The sequence below is a fragment of the Haliotis rufescens genome, unplaced genomic scaffold (genome assembly GCF_023055435.1).
Source record: "Haliotis rufescens isolate VD_foot unplaced genomic scaffold, xgHalRufe1.0.p SCAF_9, whole genome shotgun sequence".
NCBI lineage: Eukaryota > Metazoa > Mollusca > Gastropoda > Lepetellida > Haliotidae > Haliotis > Haliotis rufescens.
The window spans coordinates 26560636-26587367 of record NW_025964383.1 but is presented as its reverse complement, the minus strand read 5'-3'; the positions used below and the strand labels follow the sequence as shown (position 1 = coordinate 26587367).

The following is a 26732-nucleotide window of genomic DNA, read 5'->3' as shown; positions in this document are numbered from 1 at the left end:
CGAGTGGTGACGAATGTGTCGGTAGGCATATTTAAATAATTATATATCTACAATTAAAGGTTACAAAATGCAAAGTTGCAGTTACTGCACTATTGAAAGGATGTGTGGGAATACATTTCGTGCAGAAAACGCGATAGAAATCTACAGAGACAGTGTTTTAAGTTTTAGGGACAACAGAGAGCTTGGAATTTTGCGCTTTCTATAGTTGACCGTGACGTCATATCTTTTGCGTCACAATGAGCGATATGACGTCATAATGGTGACGTGCGGTGTAGAATGAAAGCTTTGCAAAGCCTTCTTAGTGTTATTAGGGGTGCCCACCTCATGTTAGCTGACCAAGTTGCCATGCTTATGTGCTTTCAATGCCTGTCAAATGTTCGTGTGAACAAATACGGTGTAAACAAACTGCCTGAGCATATACCGCGCCATATTTTGTTTAGGCTGTTGTCGGCGAATCCGTAATTCAGATCGAGAACCCACTCAAAACACTGGACTCAACCCATGCCTCTTCATAAAAAAAATTGCTAGCACCAAAGAGTTCGCGTTTTATTTAGTCATGCGCGTTCGGTTTCAAATTCAATTTAGTGCGGTTAAATCTACAGGTAACCTAGCTAGTTCTACATTGATAACACAGTATGTTTATCTCCTAATTGTTTGCACCGAAATCTAATTTGAAACTGAATTGGCAAACCAAATTTATTTAAGAAAACAAAAGGGAAATAAGAGTACATCAAGAAATTTACGTATCTGAACCAACTTAAATTTGAATCCTTAAATTGTTTTTCAATTGTTTCAGCCAATTGTTTTCCTCGAAAAAGAAACGAAATTTGATTTTGGAGATGTTACAGTTATGCTAGACCAGGTTCGAACTGCTATTAGAAACATGAGTCATTCCCGGAGAATACAAATATAAATACCGACCCTGCTATTGTAACAGAGTTGCGTCCCTTGGTAATGTTTACATCCGGGCTTTGTGTATCCAAAGCAATGAAGAAACAATCCAGGCGGCCATCTTTGTTGTCATAAACGCGAAGTGCTGGATCGCCGCATCAAAAAACCGTCAAGATGAGCAACAGAGGGACGAACAGCATCCTAAGCGAAATAGAATGGGACGAAGGATTAAGTATGCCTGTCGCCAACGCCTCAAACAAGGTGTTGGAAGACCAGGTTAGTTTACAAGATAATGTTTTGTTGGTTGTCATAAACAAAATCAGTCAAAAATGTTAGAATATGCCTGATTGAGGTATGCACCTGTTTTCAAATTAGACAGAAATAATTACAGAGGAACAGAAATAAGACCATGAAATCAGAATGAATCATATAAATATACCTGATAAACAATAGGGAGGCAGGATAAAATTTATAGCATATTACATAAAATATATCGACCACAGCTGAACAAAGATAAAATTGTCCTGTTTTCGATCAAGAGTGTTTATAAACAAACGGACCTACAGACCGTGTATATATTTGCAAATGTATGTAACTGCAAATGTTTATAAGTGAATAAATATATTGTAGGGCCCATATTATAGTCAGATAAAAATGAAAATACAAACGTATGACGTTTTGTTAGATCTATTTTTTTTCATTTGGATATTTTTTTAATCAAAAGACAAATATTTTCTGTATAAAATATATTTGAAACAAGCAGATTCTAGGCCTATCCAAGGAATTTTTGTGGCACCCTGCGAATAAAAAGTGAACATATTTGGGGATATTATCTAATATCTTTTATAATCTGAATAGTCATCATCACGGACACTCATTAAACTCTGAGTTCCATGTAACACCATATTTGTCACAGACCCATCATGTAGCGGGAATATTGCTGAGTTCGGCGTTAAGCAACACAAAAATACTTGTCCAAAGTTTTCAAGCCCTGCTAAAACTTTGGTGTAGTGTTGTTTTGATACAAAATTATTGTTGGGTTTCATCCTTTAAATACAAATGCTAGGGTTGGGGATCACTTACAAATAAAGATTAATAGTTGCAGTTTCGTCCACTAGTTCTTATATTATTATTATTATTATAATGATAACATATAGCAAAACCCTTAAAAATGGCAAATTTTTCTACTAGTCCTCGTAATGCCCCGTATTTTGCAGTTTGGCAGGGACTACAGGAATAGTACAAATTTCCATTGCTGAGTTGTTACCGGTTAAGGACAAGTCATTGTATATTTACGTGTTGTTGGTGTGTACCACATGCACAGGCTGCATCTTAATTCACAGATTCAACATAGAAACATCAACATGATTAAGGAGAGAGCAGGTTAAAATGGCACCGATTTCTCTCGCGAAAACGTCACCTCAAAACCGCAGCCTACCTGATTTGGCTGTTCACCGAATCACCGACAACAGCCTGTAAACAAAATATGGCGCTGTATATATTCAAGCAGTTTGTTTACACAGTAATCCTTTACTCGAACATATGACAGGCATTTAAAGCATATAAGCACGGCAACTTGGTCAGCTAACATGAGGTGGGCACCCCTAAAGAAAACTAAGCAGGCTTTGCAAGGCTTTCGTTTTACACTGCATGTCACCATTATGATGTCATATCGCTCATTGGGACGCAAAAGATTTGACGTCACAGTCATCTATAGAAAAGCGCAAAATTCCAAGCTCTCTGTTGTCTCCAAAACGTAAATTCATTTCTTTTAGATTTCTATCGTGTTTTCTGTACGAAATGCATTGCCACACATCCTTTGAATATTGTAGTAACTGCATCTGTTCATTTTGTAACCTGTAATTGTAGATATAATTATTGAAATATGCCTACCGACAATGACTAAAAAAGTGCTATTCTAAGAATACAAGCTTCCGCGGTGATGCGGCTGTCAAACCAGCTGTTTCAATCAGAGGGGGTTTATTGTGATTTGAAAGCCTCTGACTGACCAATCAGAATCGAATAATTTCCAAATTCATGATAGAATAAACACTAATGACAGCTAGAGATTGACTGATAATTACAAGCTCTGTGCTCACTTGTGAATTCAGCAGATTTGTACATACCCTGACACTGCAGTAATCTAGACTTGCCAAACATTATAGACTTGCATTGGCTGTATTGGATATATTTGTTTCAGGGTCTGTGTGACAGAATAGGACCAGATAGGAATTGGTCATTTACTGTACAAATCACATGTCTGACAATGAATATATATCCATGCTCTGCTATTTTTTTCTATAGGTACAATCAAGACAAAGAGTAATAGTTACTCACAAAGAGGATTTAGAAGAAGTAGATGATCGTGTCAATGCTATGACCGAGCATCTGAAGAATGTTCGACAAGAGCTGCAGCACACACAGAGTCTGGTGAATGCCCGGAAGCACGAGACGGAGACCGAAAGTCACCTGTTGAAGATTGCACAGCGGGAAGATGGACGACTGCAACAAGAAATCAATAAGCTGGAGAAGGAACTTGAGGAGCTCAAGGAGAAGAAAAATATATATGAGGTAAGACAAGAGGAAGATGGGTTTCTAAGACAAGAGGGGTTTTTTTTAGACATGAGGGAAAGGGTTTTCTCTAACTATAAACCACATAAGGATTTCAGGTTAAAGAAGGTCGACAGCAAAGTCTTTTGGTTGTACAAGGTGACTCGACCCGTGAAGAACCGGGATAGAATAGGTCTTCAGTAACCCATGCTTGCCATAAAAGGCGACTATGCTTGTCGTAAGAGGCGACTATGCTTGTCGTAAGAGGCGACTAACGGGATCAGGTGGTCAGGTTCGCTGACTTGGTTGATGCATGTCATCTGTCCCAATTGTGTGGATCGATGTTCATTATGTCAATCACTGGATTGTCTGGTCCAGACTCGATTATTTCTTGACTGCCGTCATATAGCTGGAATATTGCCGAGTGCGGGGTTAAACACCACACAAACAAACAAACAAGGCGACTGAATGGATCAAGTGATCAGGCTCGGTGATTTGGTTGATTGCATCCAACGACTTGGAATAATGCTCATAATATCAGTCACTGGATTGTCCAGGCCAGACGCCCTTATTTACATGCAGTCACCATATGGCTGGAATATTACTGAGTGCAGCGTTAAATACCACACATCAAACTTGACCGGGAAAATCATGTCTCATTGCTAACTTTCATCATCTTCTCCCCAGAACAACATCTTCCGTCAGACCCAGAAATTAGAGGAGATGAAGTCACAGATGAACTGGGATCAGCAGGCTCTGGAGGCGTGGCTGGAGGAGTCAGCCAGGAAGGATGAGGATGCAATGACGCTCCAGAAGTACACGCGCCAGGATGAAAGCAAGATCAAGGTAAGGAAACAATGTTCCATTGCTGTGTAAGACATTAGTGGTCACATATTCTTGTGTTATTTGAGTCAGTCAAAGATATATTAAAATGTGCCAGACCAATTCTTTAAAACAGTTTCTCTGGTTTTTCAGATGATGATTTTTATGAAAGGTTACCAAAAAGGATAGCGCTTACAGGGTTCACTCTAGGAAATTTCTGACATGGGCCCTTTACGTGAAAATTTCAAATATTACACCCATACTTGCCCATACAGCACAATGTTAAAATGCCCCATTGTCTTTGAAAATGTGGGCCTTTTTTCAAATTTAGGGGCTTAAAGCACAAGGCCCCACCCTTGAATTTTCCCTGCGCTTGTACAGTCTGTGCCAAAAGTGTTTGCATCTACTAGCCCACATTTGGTACTTAAAAATGAGTTTCTTTAAAATATTTTAGTGTTATGATATGGACCTTTTTTAGCTGAGCTAACAACACCGAAAAAGTTGTACGTAAGCTAGGTTTGATTTTCAGGACAAGCATGTCAATTGTTTCCTCTTTCTTCTCCAGGAGCTGTCTCTTCGCATGGAGAAGCTGACAGACGAAGCTGCTAAGAAACGCCATCAGTTGGATCATGAGATGACAGAAACCCTCACAGCCCAGGTAAGACAGGATACAGGAGAAGGGCTGCCTCAACACTTGGCCAGTGGTCCCGCTGGCTTTTGAAACTACCAGTCCTTGTGGACTGGCAACTCTAAAAATTACCAGTCCCCACTAATTTTTGTCAGTCCCAACTAATTTTTGTCAGTCCCAACTTTCAACAAATCAAAAATGTATGCAAATTATTTGATTTTTAATCTTACAACATCATGTTGAGAGCAAAGACGTGGAACTACGTATGTATGTTTTTCTTGTAGCTGTTTTATTTGTAAGAACATGGGCTAATAAAACTATATGAGACATGGTATCTGGTTTTAGACTGGCAGGGGAAAAAGAAAAAAATTTGTACTTTATTTATTATAACCTAAAGAAAAATTGTGACACTGAGCCACGCTTGATATTTAAATGAGTTGTTAGTGAAACATTACTACTTATTTGGAGGTGACTGCAAGTCCCTGGTACTTCTGACTGGCCTCCGACTTGGAACTAGTGTCTGTAGTAGTCCTGACAGTCACTGTTGTATTTGTTAGATTGAGCTGGACAAGACTGCTGAAGATTTCCGGAAGGCCCACTCAGAACGTCAGGAGCTGATCCAGCAGTGGGAGTACACCATCGAGCAGATGCAGCGGAGAGACAAGGAGATGGACCTGCTGGCTGCTGTAGGTTCACTATCCCTCTCTCACACTCACTCTCTCACTGTCCCTCTCTCACACTCTCTCACACTCACTCTCTCACTATCCTTCTCTCACACTCACTCTCTCACTGTCCCTCTCTCACACTCTCTCACACTCACTCTCTCACTATCCTTCTCTCACACTCACTCTCTCACTGTCCCTCTCTCACACTCACTCTCTCATTGTCCCTCTCTCACATGCACTCTCTCACTGTCCCTCTCTCACATACACTCTCTCACTGTCCCTCTCTCACATGCACTCTCTCACTATCCTTCTCTCATACTCACTCTCTCACTGTCCCTCTCTCACTGTTCCTCTCTCACACTCACTCTCTCACTGTCCCTCACTCACTGTCCCTCTCTCACACTCACTCTCTCACACTCATTCTCTCATTGTCCCTCTCTCACTGTCCCTCTCTCACATGCACTCTCTCACTATCCTTCTCTCATACTCACTCTCTCACACTCTCTCACTGTCCCTCTCTCACATGCACTCACTCACTGTCCTTCTCTCACAATCACTCTCTCACTGTCCCTCTCTCACACTCACTCTCTCACTGTCCCTCACTCACTGTCCCTCTCTCACAATCACTCTCTCACACTCACTCTCATTGTCCCTCTCTCAAATGCACTCTCTCACACTCACTCTCTCACTGTCCCTCTCACACACTCACTCTCTCACTGTCCCTCCTTCACACTCACTCTCTCACTGTCCCTCTCTCACTGTCCCTCTCTCACACTCACTCTCTCACTCTTGCAGTCTCGTCAGAGGTGACTGATGGGATCAGGTATTCAAGGCTTGTTGAATTGGTTGATGAATGTCATCACAGGGATAGACATTAATCTAGAAAGTCTACTAGCCCTAATAGTTACATACAGGAACATCCCCAAAATGTTTGAAATTCTACCAGCCCTCAGGATACCTTTGATATTAGCGAAAATGTCCCGGCAGCATATGCCAATCACATAGATCGATACTCATATTGTTAATCACTGGATTGTCTGGTCTGGATTTGATTATTTACAGGCTGCCACCATATAGCTGGAATATTGCTAAGTGAGGTGTTAAACAACAAACAAGATGCTATCAACACAGAAGCAATCTCTTGAAATGGGTGAAAATCCATCAATAAATAGTGTTTGTGTGTGTGTATTTCATCCTCTAACTTTACGTTTATGCGATGTCTCATCAAGTATGCTTCAAATGAAAATTATTCCTTCAAAAACTGTAATGATAAATCCTCTATATAAATAACACCGCTCCCTGATTTGCCTCCCAGCAATTGGCGCGTGTGAAGCTGGAAGTGCGGAAACGCGAGGAGTCCATCAAGGAGAAGCAACAGTTCCTGGAGTACGAGATCGAGAACAACCAGGACCAAGAAGTTAAGATCTCCAGCGCCGAGCGGCAGTCCGCAAAACAACGCCTCGACCTACAGGAAGCTGAAACACAGCGAGTACAGTTTCAAGATGAGGTGGGACAACAATATACTATTTTAATTGATATGGTTACTTGGTACCATCTGGGGCAGTCGGGTAGCCTTGTGGTTAAAGCATTCGCTCGTCACGCCGAAGACCCGGGTTCGATTCCCGACATGGGTACAATGTGGGAAGCCCATTTCTGGTGTACCCTGCTGTGATATTGCTGGAATAGTGCTAAAAGCGGCGTAAAACTAGACTCAGTCACTGACATGGTACCATCTGTCGTGCAGAAATTTGTAAAAAGTTGGAAGCAGCTTTGAATTCAAGTGACTCCCATCCCCATCTTCCAGTGGAGGTCGTGGTCCTGTGCACAGCGTGCGGGTCACACGTCAGGGGACATTAAACAACTTTGGTCGTGGAGAGTAGTTGGATGGGTGACCGTCTTTTGGCAGCTTGATTCCCGAGAGTTTCTAGGGCCTCGGCCCTGTCCCACATTTAAGCACCTGTAAGCACATGTGGGATGATGCCTTGGGCAATTGACTTTGTTGAAAATATACCCCTGTTCACCCAGCAACGAAAGGGTACCCGGTAGGATGAAACGGTAATAAGACCATTAACCTTCTAGCGCCTCACGGGCAGCTTGGGTTGCTGAGAAAGAAAACTTGGTGCTCACTGATCCATAAACTGTAGCGCACCAAAAAAAAACATCATCATTATTATTATTATTATTATTATTATTATTGTTGTTGTTGCATCAAGATGTTTTGTGTTGTAGCTCGATGCTTTGAAGCGTACAGTGGATCGCACCAACACAGATCTGGAGGTGACCCGGTCTCAAGTCAAACAGCTCAGGAAGGAGGTGATAGAAAAAGCAGACAGGTACGATGTAAAACTGAAATAGGATTGTAGTGATTTGACATTGCTTGTAGATTTGAGGCAAAAATTGGTTTTTATTTAGAATCTGAGATCAGTGGTCATAAATGTATAAGTGTTGATGACCTGTTGGTGAAGTGATCTGTAGCAATTATTCATCAAAGACATTTTTCACCAATCTCGATCAAAGACGTAACTGGCCGTGTCGAACCGTGAAGAATTTTACCTAAGCCTAGATGCCTTTTGAAATTAAAATCCAGCCTTTTTTTCTCCATCCTCTCTGAACCCTTTTTCACCTATCCATGAATCTGCTTCTAGGTTAGAGGATGCTAAACTCCTCCGTGAGACACTGGTGAAGAAGTTGAAGGTGGCGACAGAGTCGACGCTGACTGCTGAAGAGAGGGCAGCCATGATGGGATCACTACTGAATGAAGAGGAAACTCGGCAGGAGGAAATTGAGCAGGAACTCAAACAGCTGAGAGACATGCAGTTCCGGAAAGCTGAGGAGATGTACGCAAGTAAACGAGACGAGAAGAACACAGAAGCTGAGATACAGGTGCGATACATGTCTCCATTATCAAGCTGATTCTGAATGAACAATGGAATATGATTTTGTAACATATTTTGTCACGATACAAATGGATCAGACATGAGTTGTGATATTTACATGGTCATTGCTTGAGTGATTATTTGGTATGACTACATATAGTACCGTATTCGCCGTAATAAGTTGATTTGAAAGATCGTAAATTTCGTGGTTTGTACTGAAAGCCTGAAATAATACAAAAAGAAAAGTCTGTGAGTATTATACACGACAGATATATTTTCCAGAATTTAATTGCCCATAATTAAGGGTGCGTTTAACACACGAGTGCGTATTATACACGAATAAATAAGTCTTGTGTACATTGATCAATCGGAAGCTGTGCTAATTGGGATTGTTCACTACCCAATATATTAGCAAATATCCCCGTGTACGCTTATTAGAGCGGGGCGCTTATTACGTCAAATACGGTAATCATGAAACAAGACATGTAGCAGATTTCTTTGTCTGCTAGGTTTATTTCATTTCACTTATTTTCAAGTACTGATCTTACCAATCAAAGAAATGATGGCCTGCATGAATAATATGTAATTATTCTTTGTTATAAATAGGGGATATTTCATGTGTCGAGTGAAATATCATGTTTCTCTCACCGAGTGATGGGGGGAAAGGAGATATTTTCACGAGTGGCGTAGCCACGAGTGAAAATATCTCCTTTCCCCCCATCACGAGAAATATCCTATTTATTATATACTTTTGGTGTAGTTGTCTGCAGGAAGATTAAATTATTTCATTACAAATGTAAAACCTTCAAGCGTAAATTCTCCCTACATAACACACATGGACGGTTTTCCACCCCCTGTAAGTACGACTAAAAATGTAGTGCTGTCTTTGCTAAATCTTAAAAAATATAAACAAAAGTAACCAAAAATATTTAATGTCACTAAAATTCTTTAGTATAAATTTGGATATGATTAGATACAAAATCAACTTCATCAAAAAATAAATTTCAAATCAATGATACGGTTGTTCTAAGCGAAAGAATACACGAAATTCAAGTAACAAAATGGCGCTTTGCGAAACGTAAAGTATCGACTGACAAATCAGAAGAGAAATTCACAGTTTAATACAAATCATTTTCAACAAAATAACAAACGGTAAGAATCGTTATTAACTACATAAATGACCATCTGTCATTATATGACTTGTCAACGTTGAACTGACGTAAATCAACAGTTTGTGTACGAGCTGTCTCGTGTAGGCCAACATAGTTCCGTCAACGTTTTACGTTCACTGCAGTGAAATATCAGGTGTTATGTTCACTGCAGTGAAATATCAAGTGTTATGTTCACTGCAATGAAAATATCACTTTACTCAACTTCAGAAAACTCAGTCCTTCACACTGAAGTATATAATAAATGAGAAGACGTGTGTAGTGGTTGTTAATTAGTTTACTGGTTGACATGGCTTACCGTATATCTTGACTCTGGACATTTTCATAATTGATGACCTTCCGTACCGTTTACACAAATATACTATCAATGGATGCTCTCTGGAATCAACGTATATCAGGTATCATCCAGAACTTTCCGTTCTATAATCTGAGAGTTTGTTTTGACATGAGAGTTATCTCCCTTTAGTCATGCTATTCATTACCTGATGGGGTTCTGTTTTAGGGAAGTTATGCAGCCATGCGGAACCTTGGCAGCAAAGTGAACAAACTCGATCATGATTCTCTGAAACAGCAAGAAATCATCTATAACCAGGTGGGTACCATGTCTGTGGTCAAAAATTCCCATTTCGTCATTTCTGTGTAGAGGAATGTTTTCATCCTGGAGGGTGTTAGAACTGGCCACTTGCATGCTCTGCTAGTCGTACAAAGCAGCTAAATGGACGGGGAATCGGAGTGCATGTCGTTGTACATTGTGGATTTTCCTCATAATATCAACCACACGTTTGTTTTGTTCAGACTTGATTATTTACAGGACTCTTCAGATAGTTGTGATTGTTCATTCGTGACCATCTCATGTTATTCCGTGACAAGCCGAATAGCGACTTGTGCCCCTCTCGTGGCCATTTTTGTGACCGGGTTCTGTCTTAGAGCAAACGGGCAGACCTGAAACAATTGTCAACTCCTGGCGTTATGGTTCACATATATTTCCCCATATATTATACATATTTTAGATGCAATTTAAATCACAGCTGGTCATGCCGAATTATACAGTATGATTGAACACATTTAACTGTGTCTTGGGTATATTTTTAGATACAAGACAAATGTAAAATCAAAAATTATTTCAGAGGGATTCTTTGACGAAGAACTTGAAATCATACGCGCATTTTATTGGTTTGTTGTATTTTCGCACATAACATTCATCGATAGGGTGACAAGTCTTCTTGCAGGTTACTGAAAGGGGCGAGTGGTGGCGAATGGTGATTGTTGTGTTAAACAACGACAAACCTATTTAATAATCTTCAACCATCTGGTGAACTGTTTAACTTTGAGTGAGACGGTTGATGTGTTACTGAAACTGTCATGTGTTTGCCAGGACTTCTCCATCCAACAACTGGAGCGTCGGATCAACCGGATGAGTGGAGAGCGGAGCAATGAGGAGAAGATCCAACTGGAAGCACGGATAGCGGAACTCACTGGAGAGCTGGACAACAAGAATTCCACCCACGTGCTGCTGACAAGTCAGCTCAAGAGACTACAGGTTACACATCGAATCAATTTGTCTTTAGAATTCACCTACACAAAAAATACTACAAACAATAAGTCATACATTGCATGTCATTTGAAGCACCCGGGGCGGTCGGGTAGCCTCGTGGTTAAAGCATTCGCTCGTCACGCCAAAGGCCCGGGTTTGATTCCCTATATGGGTACAATGTGGGAAGCTTATTTCTGGTTCCCCCACCGTGAAATTGCTGGAGTATTGCTAAAAGCGGTGTAAAACCATACTCACTCACTCACACATTTGAAGCCCCCCTTTTTTCATGAATTATACATGTCAAATCAAATAAACATTTGGTTCTGCTGAGACAGCAGTAAGTTGATCAATTAACGTATGAGAATTATTTATCAATATACAATGATGCTGGAAGCCAAATTGAAAAATTCTGTAAACTGACGAGCGTCTGTTCTTGTTATCCCCCATCACAACAGAGGGTATACAGAAACTGGCTACAGCCGTCTATGCGTCACATTACGTTTCCGGAGCAGAACTCTGAAAGCATAAGAGATCACTTTACAGAACTTGGTACATACATTCAGCATATAGTGTAGTTGTGCCTTTGCTATTTATGATTTCAAAAAAAAAATTATATTTTATATGAATTTTATAAATTTGGACTTAGTCACTGAACTGAATAAAAGCAGTAGGTTTCATTTCCAGAGCGGAACTGGAATATTATTTCACGAATACAATAACAAGTCTGATGTAGCAGCTGTAATATTTTTTGTATTATTTCTTATATTCAGTGAAACATTGACAACATAAAATATTTGACATGGTTTGTTATTATATTATACATTTATATTCTGCACTTATCCAGGAACTTGTATCTGCTCAAATGCTACAATGACCAGTGACCACAATACTGTCAAACTAAATATTATAAGAGTATTGTGTTTGAAGAAATCTACGCATATTATATGTTCTTATGATATTTTTGGGTACAGGGTATGTAAATATGCAGATGCTTGCGTTTTCAAAAATATTCAATTCTAGTGGCCACGAATAACGGATTCAATTCACAAATGGATACCATTCGATTCACCGAATATGCGAGTGAATCGTAACAGCCCTAGTAACTACAATGCTCTACAATACAATTCATGATATCTAAATGAGTGAATTGTTCATTGCTCAAGGATACAAAATACTCTTAGCCTTCACCTACTGGAAACTGATATAACCTTTGTTTATCAAACAGTCTTACTAAAGCAGATATTTGCCACAAGTTTTGTGGAGATGTTATACAGTAGCTCTTGTATTCAACCTCTTCCACAAGCAGGTGGACAACTGATGATTTACAATGTCACATTTGATTGCGCATATCATTATCGTTATGATTGGACAATGGGTAGGGTATATAGGCGACTTGGTCTTCTAGTTTTCATGTATGACTGTATGACATGTTCTGTGTTGCAGGATGACATCCGGCGCGTGACGAGGGAGCTCGGGGAGAGTGGGGCAGAGAAGTCCGATCTCACCAGCAAGATTGAGGAGCTCAATCTCTACAATGACAGCTCGGAGAGGGAGCTGAGGAAGATCATCCACGCCAAACAGGTACGTCGCTTGAAAGTGTTGACCTCTTAGAACATGTAGGATTCTGCTTGAAAAAAATGGCATATTTATTCAGATTAATGTCGGTGAAAACACTTTTCTCCCTTCAATACAGTTATTCAAGGATAAGGAGTCGTCTCCCTTTACATGGTCTGTCGTGCCCTTCTCGTGTCGATTCCTGAGAATAAGGAAGCATACGTGTGATTCAAAGCATGGATAATAATGGTCATAATAATTTCCCTGTTTAGTTCTTCACTACTGTGGGGCAGTCGGGTAGCCTAATGGTTAAAGCGTTCGCTCGTCACGCCAAAGACCCGGGTTTAGTTTCCCGACATGGGTACAATGTGCGAAGCCCATTTCTGGTGTCCCCCGCCGTGATATTGCTGGAATATTGCTAAAAGTGGCGTAAAACCATACTTTCTCACTGACTCTTCATCACTGTGTGACATGCAATGTCATAGTTACAATATTCCAGCTGTATCTGGTGGTAGAAGGAAGGCCTGTGTCAGGGACAGAAGACTTCATGTGAAGCATTGTTCTGGATCATGAAACTTAAGGTTATGACAGCTTTAGAAATTGGCACTATCCTAGCATGTAGGGACAAGTAGAAATTTGCCCTTTTAAGGGTTTTGCTATATGTTATCATTATAAGAACCAGTGGGATAAAACTGTTAGTTTCTATCGCTGTTGTGATCAGAAATAAAAAATGATATCAAATTAGCATCGTATAGATCACTTTTTCCAGAGGGTTGCTCCAAATCATGTGTGGCAGAGACTGCCAGACCCACCATGGCCTCTAGCATCATGTTTAGTAGAATTTAGTGTTCTTCTATGGACAATTTTTAGCTAGGCTTAGGAGTCCGAACAGAATTTTACTAGAATCTGGCTTCAAACTAGTGGCTTAAGACGCAGACCTGACGCAAGCGCTAAGTGATTGTAATCCAAGATCTATAACAAGAGTCGTGAGCTTGAGTATTTGGAAGTTGTCACAATCCATCACCTTTGAAGAGAGTATGAAATATGTTTGGTTTTCTAGAATAAAGACTGTTGACTTTATGAACCAGCTTGTCACTGTTGTTATGTCCTGCAGGATCTGATGGTCGACGAGAACCTAATGAAGCTGGAGATCAAGCGTCTGAGGGACATACTCAACAGCAAGGCTGACTGTGTGTTGAGTATGGAGAAGAGGAAGCTGCAGCTGGAGACAGTAAGTGTTGTCTACATGCTGATTGTGTAGGCTGTACCAGCAGCAGCTTAGGGGTAAACCGTTTGACGTTCTGGAGTGCTGGGAATTTCTTTATGAATTGTTTGGGAAAATGTTAAAAAAAAAATAAATATTCTGTTCCAAACAAACATCCAAGCACCACTCCATCCCATACCCCAGCACTCCGACCCATACCCCACCACCCCAGCCCATACCCTACCACCCCAGCACTCCACCACATACCCCACTACTCCATACCCATACCCTACCACCCCAGCACTCCGACCCATACCCCACCACCCCAGCCCATACCCTACCACCCCAGCACTCCGACCCATACCCCACCACCCCAGCCCATACCCTACCACCCCAGCACTCCGACCCATACCCCACCACTCCATACTCATACCCTACCACCCCAGCACTCCGACCCATACCCCACTACTCCATACCCATACCCTACCACCCCAGCACTCCGACCCATACCCCACTACTCCATACCCATACCCTACCACCCCAGCAGTCCACCACATACCCCACTACTCCATACCCATACCCTACCACCCCAGCACTCCGACCCATACCCCACTACTCCATACTCATACCCTACCACCCCAGCACTCCGACCCATACCCCACTACTCCATACCCATACCCTACCACCCCAGCACTCCGACCCATACCCCACTACTCCATACCCATACCCTACCACCCCAGCACTCCGACCCATACCCCACCACCCCAGCCCATACCCTACCACCCCAGCACTCCACCACATACCCCACTACTCCATACCCATACCCTACCACCCCAGCACTCCACCACATACCCCACTACTCCATACCCATACCCTACCACCCCAGCACTCCACCACATACCCCACTACTCCATACCCATACCCTACCACCCCAGCACTCCACCACATACCCCACCACTCCATACCCATACCCTACCACCCCAGCACTCCAACCCATACCCAACCACCCCAGCCCATACCCTACCACCCCAGCACTCCACCACATACCCCACCACCCCATACCCATACACTACCACCTCACCAACCCACCCCATATCCATACCCCACCACCCCTTCCCACCACACTACCCCATACCCCACCACTCCATACCCATAACCTACCACCCAAGCACTCCAACCCATACCCATACACTACCACCCCACCACCCCACCCCATATGCATACCCTCCCACCCCTCCACCTCATACCCCACTACCCCACCACTCTACCCCATACCCATACCCCACCACTCCACCCCACCTGATACCCCACCACCCCACCACTCTACCACTCTACCCCATACACATACCCCACCACCCTATCCCATACTCCACCACCCCAGCCCATACGCCACAACCCCACCACTCCACCCCATACTCCCCCACCCCACCCGATACCCAACCACCCCACCACCCCATCACTCTACCCCATACCTCATCCCATACTCATCCCATACTCCACCACTCCACCACACCACCCCACACTCCACAACCCCACCACTCTACCCCATACTCCACCACCCCACCCCATACTGGTTCAGACCATTTAAGGTGTGGCACTACTCATGCATGTTGTGTCGCCAGGCCATGAAGGAGAGGCGCCAGGAGATCAACATCCACAAGGACATGCTGACAGCTCAGTTCCGGGTGGCTGACGACGAGAGGCAGCAGATCAGTGCCGAGCTGCATGAGAGAATCTCAAAGATTGACAAACTCAGAAAGAGGTTAGTTACCATAACTCGCACAAGCCACCATATCATTCAACACGTGCCCTAGACAGTACTGCAACTCAAATTTAGATCTTGTGTGATGCACCTTTCCTCCAAGGGATTACGAGTTCCACAGCACCCCATTGTTACAAGAGACAAGCCCAGTGGGAATCAAGATGGTGACAGTGTGCCGTCTTACCCCCACAACATCGTTTGTCATAGTCTTCCAAAAATCAGAACGAGAAATAATTATTTGAAATATAGTTGAAATCGTGCTGATTGTGGCACAAAAACAGTATTGTTTTGACTCAATAACAGATTTAGGATTTTGGCAGTCGTCTAGGGAACTGCAATTAACTGTGCAGAGTTGCTTCCCTTTGGCATACAAGCAATCTGTGATCATGGTTCAGTCCCAGAATAGCCCTGATTATGTTTCTAGGTTTGTCAGTACCATACCCGTGCTCATGGGTTTCACCAAAGTAGTAAACGTCTGAGACCTGCATCACTTCGGTTCTCCTCCGCATCAATCTCACATACGTAACTTGGATATTCTTCAAAGCAGCCTTAAACCAAACTCACTCACTCATTTTAGTGGAGAAGGGCAATAAGATATGGATGACAAATGATACTGATGAATTCATCTGCTCTTTAATGCTATTAATATTATTTCGGGATTAATGGCATTTGAGAGCATATTTGATTTCCAAGTGGGGTTATTCATTCCCATGAACCCCCCCCCTGGATCTGTCTTCCACTCAAGTATGTCCTCCTGCAGTGATGTAATCTGTGGATGGTCTGTCTACAGGTACGAGATCCTGATGGTGTCCATGGCTCCACCAGAAGGGGAGGAGGAGCGATCACAAGCCTATTATGTCATCAAGGTAAAAGAACCGTGAAGAGCCGTGGTAGCAACCCATGTTTGCCGTAAAAAGCGACTATGCTTGTCGTAAGAGCCAACTAATGGGATTGGGTGGTCAGGCTTGGTTGATGCATGTCATCATATCCCAGTTGCGTGGATTGATGCTCATGATGTCAATCACTGGATTATCTGGTCCAGACTGGATTATTTACAGTTGCCATCATATAGCTGGAATATTGCTGAGTGCGGCGTTAAACAACAAACAAGGTAAACATCAAGGTAAAAACAATGTCTTCATTGACATCATGTCATTCACTTCAGATCTGTCCGCAACTCTTCTGCTATTTATGCAGGAAAGCGTCCCGACATGGGTACAATGTGTGAAGCCCATTTCTGGTGTACCCAGCCGTGATATTGCTGGAATATTGCTAAAAACGGCGTAAAACCATACTCACTCACTATTTATGCAGGCCACAAGGCAAAGTACCAGGAATTAAGTCAACCTTTAAGTAGGCTCTGCTCTGCTCGGCTCTGCTCTGCTCTGCTCTGCTCTGCTCGGCTCGGCTCGGCTCTGCTCGGCTCGGCTCGGCTCGGCTCGGCTCGGCTCGGCTCGGCTCGGCTCGGCTGAGGACTGTCAGCTAAGTTGACCTCTGAGCAGCAGACCTCTGTGTTATATGCTGACCCTACCTGTCCCTGTTGAGTTTCTGGCTTAGAATTTGTCCCCCAAAACCTATGCTTATCGTCAGTGATCAGGATCTGTGACATGGTTGACTGGGTATCATCATAACCAGACAGAGTGGAACATTGCTCATAATATCAATCACGGGTTTGTCTAATGCAGACCTGGTTAATTAAAAGCTGCCATCCTATTGCTGGAATTTTGCTGAGAGTTTCATTACACGACAAACACACAGTTGCAACCTCAGTGCTTGTCCCCAGGCTGCCCAGGACAAGGAGGAGCTGCAGCGCGAGGGGGATGAGCTCGACGCCCAGATCAGGAAGGCCGAGAAGGAGATCCGAGCCCTGGAGAACACTCTCAAACTGATGAACAGCCGCAATGAAACATACAGGAAGAGCTTCAACAAGATTACAGAGACAAGTGAGTGCTTCAGCCCAGCGAACATCTCTTATAGAATAGTCTTGAAGCTTTACTGAGATATGTGAGATATTTTGAAGTAATGAAGTATGTGTGCTGGAGATGATGTCATGATGAAGTGTCTTACACACCTGTGGGTGAGAAACCTGTTTGAGATAACTGGTAGAGAACATGCGTGAGATCAAACTCCAGGTCCGTGATTGGTAACTCCATGGTGATGACCTGAGGTCAGATTATGACGTACTACTTTCCGGATTGTTATTCATTGATATATTTCTTGTGCTTCAGTCAAATTCACCTTCGTCAAAACTTTATGGTTTTTGAGTGTTTAATAAATTGTCTTTGGTCTTATCCATTATCAATGCTAAAATGAGAGTTCAGGATGTGTTAGAAACAGATTACTGCACTCATGTTTGTCAGACACCATTTATCTTACATCTTGTTTTTTCAAACCGTTTCTGACTCACTTTTGCTCATTAGATACTCTTTGAAACAATTCTTAAGATGAATGGTATCAGACAGACACTCATGTAGTAATCTGTTTCTTACACACCCGACAATCACACCATTTTAGCATCGAATCGATGCATATTTTGTCTATTCTCATGACCACAGTGGCACATCAATACATAACACAATGGTTATTTGTGATGTCATCCGGCCTACTGCTTACTACCTATAACTAGTGTCACCCTCCACAACAACACTTCCGCCATACCTGTAGATTATCAAGGCGAAGATGACAATGCAAACTAGATAAAGTCAAAGAACATTAATGCACAGATGTAGGTGAATTCGACCAATGCACGAAAACTTATCAATGAATCCCAATCAGGAAAGTAATCTGTCATTATCTGACCTTAACCTGTGTGTCTATGCTGCAGGTGATGAGATGGAGGAGAAGCAGCAGCTGGAGGAGCAGATGCGGGCCGTGATGGACAAGTACAAGTACAAGAGAAGGCAGATCAGGGAGCTGCAGGATGACCTGCAGGTAGGGGAGACTACTCTCGCTTATTTTCCTCGCTGCCACAATTCTTGTATGTCAAAGATTTTCAGTCATTAATATGATAATACTTCATACCAAGTTCAAGATTTAATTGTTCTTTGTTGCCTCCCTTGGGCACGCCAGAAACCTATGATTGTGGGTTCAAACCCCGGTTCCCCCGATTATGTTTCTAGGTTTGTCTGCACCATACCCGTGCTTGTGGGTTTCACCGAAGTGATAAACATCTGAGACCTGCATCACTTCGGGCTTTCCTCCCACATTAAGCTGACACACCGTTATAGAACTGGAATACTGTTACAAGCGGCGTTAATCCCATCTCACTCACTTACTCACTATTGGGGCATATCACCAATGCTTCGTATTCACTAATTGTTCTTTGGGGATTGGGGATCAGAAATAGTCCTCAGAAAAAGGGGATTAGGTGATGAGACTGGTTAGCTGAATGTATGTCATAATACTACTATTCTGGGGGTGCTCATGCTGTCGGTCATCGGTTTGCAGGACTATATTTTATACATGTGACTGTCATGTAGCTGGAATATTAGAGCAACATAAAACAACATTCATTCACACAAAATGTCCACCTGCACATGTATACTTCTCACAGAAAGCAAAGCCCCCAACACAATATCTGATACATAAAGTGCACCTACACATTAAAATGAATTGATGATTCTGTTGATTTCCAGACGATGAGCAACACTCTGGACAATCTCACAAGAGATGAAGATGCATATGTTGATATGATTGAGGACAAGAAGGTAATATTTGATCATCATCTTATTTCTTCTTTTGAACTGATGGCTAAATGTTTGCTCAATGGTGATCACTGGCAGATGCTCCCATCCTTTGTTTAATATCCCGGGGGCACGGGTGGCCCAGTCGTCTAAGGTGCAGCAATCCCTGTGCAGAGTTGCGTCCCTTGGGCACGCCAGAAACCTATGATTGTGGGTTCGAATCCCGGTTCGCCCCAATTATGTTTCTAGGTTTGTCAGCACCATACCCGTGCTCGTGGGTTTCACCGAAGTGGTAAACATCTGAGACTTGCATCACTTCGGGCTTTCCTCCCACATTAAGCTGACACGCCGGGATATAACTGGAACAATGTTAAAAGCGGCGTTAAACCCAACTCACTCACTCACTCACTTGTTTAATATCCTTGATTCACCCTTGTCTTCTATTTGATGATATGAGACCACCTCCATGGTAGAGTGTCCACCCAGAGAGCAGAAGGTCCGGTGTTCGATCCCCAGGCGCGTCATACCAAAAGACGTTAAAAGATGGTACTTGTTGTTACCCTGTCTGCCACTTAGCATTGAGGGGCTAAAACAAGGACTTATCAGCTCAGAGTCAGCAACTGTGTCTGAGTGGGGTATTCATGATAAACTGTGGCATGGTATCTCAGTGAGCTAACACTATAAATCGGCATCAGTCCGGACTAGTACAAGCAGCCACACACACACACGTACATGCACGTCGCTATATAAGTCCAATAATCTTGGACGCAACATTAAACCCAATTTCACCTCGTTATCAGTATCTCAAAATTGTGTGTGTAATGCTGAAATTATTGTTTGTTAAAAATGTAATCATGTTTGTTTTTCAGAACAAAATTCTCCAACTGACCAAAGACCTTGAAGTCCAGAGAACAAAACTGGAGAGAGTTGCAAAACAGGCATGTGTAGCCTCTGTTGTAATGTCATATGGTCATGTGTAATATTACTGACTATTTATGTTAAAAATACAGCTGTGGAGAAGTGTGTAGCATATGTGCAGTTTTTATCTTTTCCCCATCTTCCGAGGCAAGTGAGTTAACTGCTTTAAAAGTCCAGTTTCCACCCTTGCCGAACTAGGCTGAAATTCCTGGGCTCGATCATAGCACTACCAGTGGTTATGATGGGTTATGTCCCTTCTGAGCCTCTCCTATTGACCAATCAGATTCCATCACTCGCAAAATGGTGGCTTACAGTCAAGACGATGTGATCGATAATCAAGATCTTTATTGTGATAAAACGGGTCTTACTTCGCGAAGTGCATCAAATCACGCGAGAACCTTGATTTTAAACATTAAAAGGTTTGGAAAATATCTGGTGACGAGTTGGCAGTGCACATGCTTTGAGAATCCTGCAATCAACCGAAATCTGCACGACAGTTTAGGAACTGGATTTCGATTTCGTTGCAAGATTTTGATTGGACCATGCATAGACTCGTTAGTCCAGCCAAAATGTAACTCCATAATACCAGCCAAGTTCGGCAAGGGTGGAAACTGGACTTTTATAGTCAGTTAACTCTCATGCCTCGGGAAGATGTCTTTTCCCAAAAATATTACCACGTGGATGGTAAAACCAAAACAGCATCTCAACAACTCTTCAGCATAATATGCCAGGTTGTCTAGTATTATACACTGCATCATCCCATTCAGTGGAACTTGGCCTGTGTATTAATAATAGATTTTATTGGTCGTATTCAGTTTTTAATTCATATGTGTGTGTAACATGTTAGACATATCATGTATGAACGCCATCAATGTGGAAATCTCTGAAACATCCTTAAATGTTACTGAGGATGTAATGAGGTTTAACATGTTATTCTTCATATTCCAGAATGCCAAATATGCAAGAGAAGTCCGTTCTGCCAAAAAAAGCAAGGGTGAAACACCAGAAGAGGTAAGCTTTCTCCTCGACACTTATTCAGATTCTCCAACTTAACAGCTCAATCTTGAGTCGCTGTAAAAGGCGACTATGCTTGTCGTAAGAGGCGACTAATGGGATCGGGTGGTCAGACTTACTGAATTGGTTGATGCATGTCATTGTATCCCAATTACGTAGATCGATGCTCATGATGTCAATCACTGGATTGTCTGGTCCAGACTTGATCATTTACAGACCACCGTCATATAGCTTGAATATTGCTGACTGCGACATTAAACAACAAACAAACATAAACAAAACAGTCTTAACTCCTTTCCTTTTCCTGATTTGTTTACATTTGTGGAACATTAAAGCTAAATGTAATGTTTGTCTGATGCTTGTGTTGTTGTTCCAGCGTGACTTTGAAGTCCGTGAGATGCGTGAGTTCAACAAGTCCATCATGAAAGGTGTCTCAGATGTCGTGCAGGTCAACACCGAACTCAATGAAGCTGTGAATATGTACTTCTCTCAGGTCAGTAGCCCACCAGAGTGGTTGTCATATGACTCTCACAGGTCATTGGTCTGTCGGAGGATTATATGACGTTCTCGGGCAAGTAGTCTATCAGAGAGGGTTAAATAATGCTCTCAGGTCAGTAGCCCTTCACAAAGGGTTACGTAAGTCTTTCAGGTCAGTAGCCCAGCAGATAGGTTGTTATTTAACACTCTCAGGTCAGTAGCCCAGCAGATAGATTGTCATATGACTCTCACAGGTCATTGGTCTGTCGGAGGATTATATGACGTTCTCGGGCAAGTAGTCTATCAGAGAGGGTTAAATAATGCTCTCAGGTCAGTATCCCTTCACAAAGGCTCAAGTAAGTCTTTCAGGTCAGTAGCCCAGCAGATAGGTTGTTATTTAACACTCTCAGGTCAGTAGCCCAGCAGATAGGTTGTCATTTAACACTCTCAGGTCAGTAGCCCATCAGGTAGGTTTTTCACAGCACCTGTAACTGTATATTGTCTCTGTATCCAGGCTAACCTGCCACCCCCACGTCGAGTGGCCACCGCCCAGGCAGTTCTCACAGCACCTGTAACTCTTTATTGTCTTTGTATCCAGGCTAACCTGCCACCCCCCACCCCGAGTGGCCACCGCCAAGGCAGTTCTCGCAGCACCTGTAACTGTATATTGTCTCTGTATCCAGGCAAACCTGCCACCCCCAACCCTGAGTGTCCACCGCCCAGGCAGTTCTCGCAGCACCTGTAACTCTTTATTGTCTTTGTATCCAGGCTAACCTGCCACCCCCCATCCCGAGTGGCCACCGCCAAGGCAGTTCTCGCAGTACCTGTAACTGTATATTGTCTCTGTATCCAGGCTAACCTGCCACCTGCCACCCCCCACCCTGAGTGGCCATCCCCCAGGCAGTTCTTGCAGCACCTGTAACTGTATATTGTCTCTGTATCCAGGCTAACCTGCCACCCCCACGTCGAGTGGCCACCGCCCAGGCAGTTCTCGCAACACCTGTAACTGTATATTGTCTCTGTATCCAGGCTAACCTGCCACCCCCCACCCTGAGTGGCCACCGCCCAGGCAGTTCTCGCAGCAGCCTGTCCTCAGCCCGCAGTTCCTTGTCCAGCATCAAGAGCATCCAGTCGTCCCGGAGCCGTCCTTCCTCCATACAGATCGGGGCCGACTTTGAAGGTCAGTGTCCAGTGTTTTCAGGTTTTCTGTGAAATGTAGTAAACGGAGTTTTTGTGGACACTTCGTAGTTATTTCAAGCCTTTTCTTTTGTGTATATATGTAAACATTTATTGGATACAGTGTGAGTATTCCGACAGCACCTTCCCGAGGCCATGGAGTTAACTGACTGACAAAGTCCGGTTTCCACCCTTGCCGAACTAGGCTGGAATTATGGAGTTATATTTTGGCTGGACTAACGAGTCTATGCATAGACCAATCCAAATCACATAACGAAATCAACATCCAGTTCGTTAACTGCCATGGAGATTTCGGTCGATTGCAGGATTTGCAACCACCAACTTTACATCAACACATTTTTTGAAAATCTTGTCATGTTTTTAATCAAGGTGCCCACCTGATTTGATGCACTTCTTAAAGTAAGACCCGTTTTATTACAATATAGATCTTGATTATCGATCAGATCGTCTTCACTTGGTGCCGCCATTTTGTTTGAAGCAAAAAGGATGTGATATCAGAGGGGGAATAGCCACTGATGGGGCTACAGTCAGGCCCTGAGATTCCAGACTAGTTCGCCAAGGGTGGAAACTGGGCTTTTAAAGCCAGTTACCTCCCTTGCTTCGGGAAGATGGCTTCAAAAGTGACATGACAGACCATATTTTAGATCATAACAGATTTTTTTACAGTAAACACAACAGTGTTGAAAGGATTGTAACTTCTCAGAATCGTTTATCAGAACAGTTTAGTTTCATGGATGTTCGAACTAATTCTGTTCTCTACCACTCGATCTCTGATAAAAATTAACTTATGTATGGTGCTTATTACTATTATTGAGATTGTTTGATTTAAAACCCATGCCTTTTGGCATCTTGGCAATGTGGTTATCATATGGTCTAGTGGTAGAGCATCTGCCCAGAGAGCGGGAGGACAGGGGTCATACCAAAAGACTTCAAAAGATGGTATTTGTTGTTACCCTGCCTGGTGCTCAGCAATAAGGGGCTAAAACAAGGACTGGTCAGCTCCGGAGTCAGTATTCTGTGTCTGAGTTGGGTAATAATGTTAAACTGCAGGTATCTCAATGGGCTAGCACTATAAAATCGGCATTAGTCCGAACTAGTACAAGCAGCCACACACATACATGCACATCACTTTAAAAGTGCAATAATCTTCAACGCGACATTAAACCTCTTTTGACCTATTATATTGTTATCATGTGGTTATCATATGGTTATCATGTGTGCTAATGTTGTTATATGGTTATCATGAAGTCATCTGTGGTCATGTATGGTTATCATAAGGTTATCATGTATTGTTATGTGATATGGTTATAAGGTTATCACAAGAGTATCATGTGGTTATATGGTTATCATGTGTGGTTATATGGTTATAAAGTTATCATATGGTTATTGTCATGCCCAGGGCCTGGATCTCCCAGCAGCGCCCGCAGTGGTAGCTCCATCGGCAGTGTGCGTAGTGACCGCAGCCGTACCAGCATCACCGGACGCAAGTAACAGAGCACCTGCCTTCACACCAGCCACCTGTGATACGTCTTTCAGAAGATTTTTTAATATAGAACATCTACTGTCGTATATTCCATTGAAGAACCATTCCAATTTATTTCATTTTTAAATCATTTCTTATCTAATAGGAGGATTACAGTGTTCTCAAAATTATTGTTTAGAATCTGAAATACATTAACTCTTCTGAGGGAAAAAATGAAGATTACTACTCTCAAGACTATAAAGCTTGTATTTTATGTCAAGTACAAAAGTTCAACACTGTCTTATTTGGAATCTTGATTTTTTAATCTTTCATTTGTTTCCTTTGCCTGCATGGTGTTTTTTTGTATAAAGATCACCTAATTACAGCATGAATGGGCTTGTTTCACAATTCTGCATAGAAATTTGCCAGACTTTATGCAGGAAACTGTTCTTATCAAGTGATTGTATTGTGTCATGTGGAAACGAGATGTTTCAAACACAAAAGTATTTAATGTACATTCATATTTGTCTTACCATTGTACATAATATTTAGTTTGTATTTATACAATTGTATAGAAAAGCTTGTCAAGTATGAATTGTGAATCACTGATTAAATTTGTAAAAGTGGAAGTTTTTGATGTTTGTCATCAACTGATGTTATTCTCTTGCTTGAACCATTAACTGTATCTGCACTCCAGTGGTTCTCTGGACCAGGCTAGCAGAAAACAACATTCATCAGTCACTTAGTTTTGAGACCGGCGACAGGGTCTTGTGGATAGAGCATCCTCGAGGGCACAATCTCATTAAAATCAGATCTTAGTTTTCACTACTGCTGAACAAAGATCTGAGGACATCCCATTATGGGTCATGTCAGACCGACCTTTCGCAAACTTCGAACGACCAATGGAATGACTGACAAGAAGACTTCATTAGCCAATCAGAAGGCAGCTTAATCAAGGTTTACGGCACGGGTTTCGAACTGGGGACTACGCCTCGAAACATATTTTGACATATACTCGATTAAAAAATTAAGAACTGAACTAAAGTACATTCTGGAATAGCTAATAGATGGTCTAGATTGTATGAATAAAGTCATAAAGCCCATAACAGTCATTCGGAATACCCGGTATGGTTTATTTTCGAGGTTGCATGGTCAAAAATCACATTCCAACTGTCACTTTTTATGATCTGATAAGCGATGCTCTGATTGGTCAGATGAAAGGTCGTCCTGATGTGATCCATTATTGGATGTCCTCAGATCTTTATTTTGCGGTAGCGAGAACTAAGATCTGATTTTAATGAAATTTTCGAAGGCAGAAATTCAGGGTTTGATCCTTGGCCACGTCATACCAAAAGACGTTAAAAGATGGTACTTGGCACTCGGCATTAAGGGGCTAAAACAAGGACTGGTCGGTATACAGTGTCTGAGTGGGGTATTCATGTTAAACTGCGACATGGTATCTCAGTGGGCTATAAAATGGGCATTTGTCCAGACTAGTACAAGCAGCCACGCATGGCACTAATAAGTGCAATAATTTTGTGTTCATCCTTAGTGCTCGAGTTCCATATATGTACCTGCTCTACATGGCTCTGTGCCACAACAAAAATACTTGTGAAAGAGGGGTCACAGGTGGCCCAGTCGTCAAAGGCGCCGCGATTCGCTGTGCAGAGTTGCGTCCCTTGGGCACGCCAGAAACCTATGATCTTGGGTTCGAATCCCGGTTCGCCCCAATTATGTTTCTAGGTTTGTCAGCACCATACCCGTGCTCATGGGTTTCACCGAAGTGGTAAACGTCAGAGACCTGCATCACTTCGGGCTTTCCTCAGTTATATTCAAGTCAGTACAAAGTTTGTTAAACATTATTAATTATAGGTGTTAATAAACTGCTCACATGATGGAGAGTGACTATCATGTCAGTTAACCATGTATTCACCCATTTCATGAATCCTTACACTGAATCATCTTTTACGTCATGGAATTAGAAATCCACCCCATGTGTAGTTTCAGGTCGGGGTTAATTTCACAAGAATGGGGTTTTCATTGTCCCAGAATCTCATGATTTGGTATTTAATCCCAGAATTGTCCTCATCAATATTCCGGATTTACAGCACCATGTCCGTGCTCATAGATTTTACCAATGTGATAAATGTCTGACGCCTGCATCACTTTAATTTAGGCTTTCTAAAATATGACTATGAAATACTGTTTACAGTGGAGTTAATCCCAAGTGGCCCCAATATTTAATCTATGTGATTTGATAAATTTGTCGAGAAAAAGTTAGAAGCACTCATAAAATTACTGAAGGTAATTTGGACCCATGAAGATT

General features: G+C 42.4%; 1 protein-coding gene across 2 annotated transcripts; it reads left to right on the top strand.

Moving 5' to 3' along the window:
* Positions 1-994: 994 nt before the first annotated feature.
* Positions 995-25035, top strand: LOC124129833 (coiled-coil domain-containing protein 39-like). 2 transcript variants are annotated; one of them, XM_046493231.2, is made up of 22 exons: positions 995-1167; positions 3196-3462; positions 4129-4287; positions 4829-4921; positions 5449-5577; positions 6872-7063; positions 7786-7889; positions 8202-8439; positions 10104-10193; positions 10977-11141; positions 12579-12716; positions 13804-13920; positions 15516-15655; positions 16446-16521; positions 17439-17598; positions 18480-18586; positions 19291-19362; positions 20208-20276; positions 21205-21267; positions 21647-21763; positions 22777-22927; positions 24344-25035. In XM_046493231.2, the coding sequence occupies exons 1-22, from the start codon at positions 1066-1068 to the stop codon at positions 24433-24435; spliced, it is 2841 nt and encodes a 946-aa protein (XP_046349187.1). In that variant the 5' UTR covers positions 995-1065; the 3' UTR covers positions 24436-25035. The 2 variants fall into 2 exon arrangements, with proteins under 2 accessions (XP_046349187.1, XP_046349188.2); XM_046493232.2 differs by lacking the exons at positions 22777-22927; positions 24344-25035 and adding an exon at positions 22346-22507.
* Positions 25036-26732: the final 1697 nt, after the last annotated feature.

Excerpts from the sequence above, each read along its gene's own strand:
- LOC124129833 (XM_046493231.2), top strand. The coding sequence starts at position 1,066 with ATGAGCAACAGAGGGACGAACAGCATCCTAAGCGAAATAGAATGGGAC. Across the intron at positions 17,599-18,479 it reads CAACAAGATTACAGAGACAA|GTGATGAGATGGAGGAGAAG; the intron begins GTGAGTGCTTCA and ends TCTATGCTGCAG. Across the intron at positions 21,764-22,776 it reads TGAATATGTACTTCTCTCAG|GCTAACCTGCCACCCCCCAC; the intron begins GTCAGTAGCCCA and ends CTCTGTATCCAG.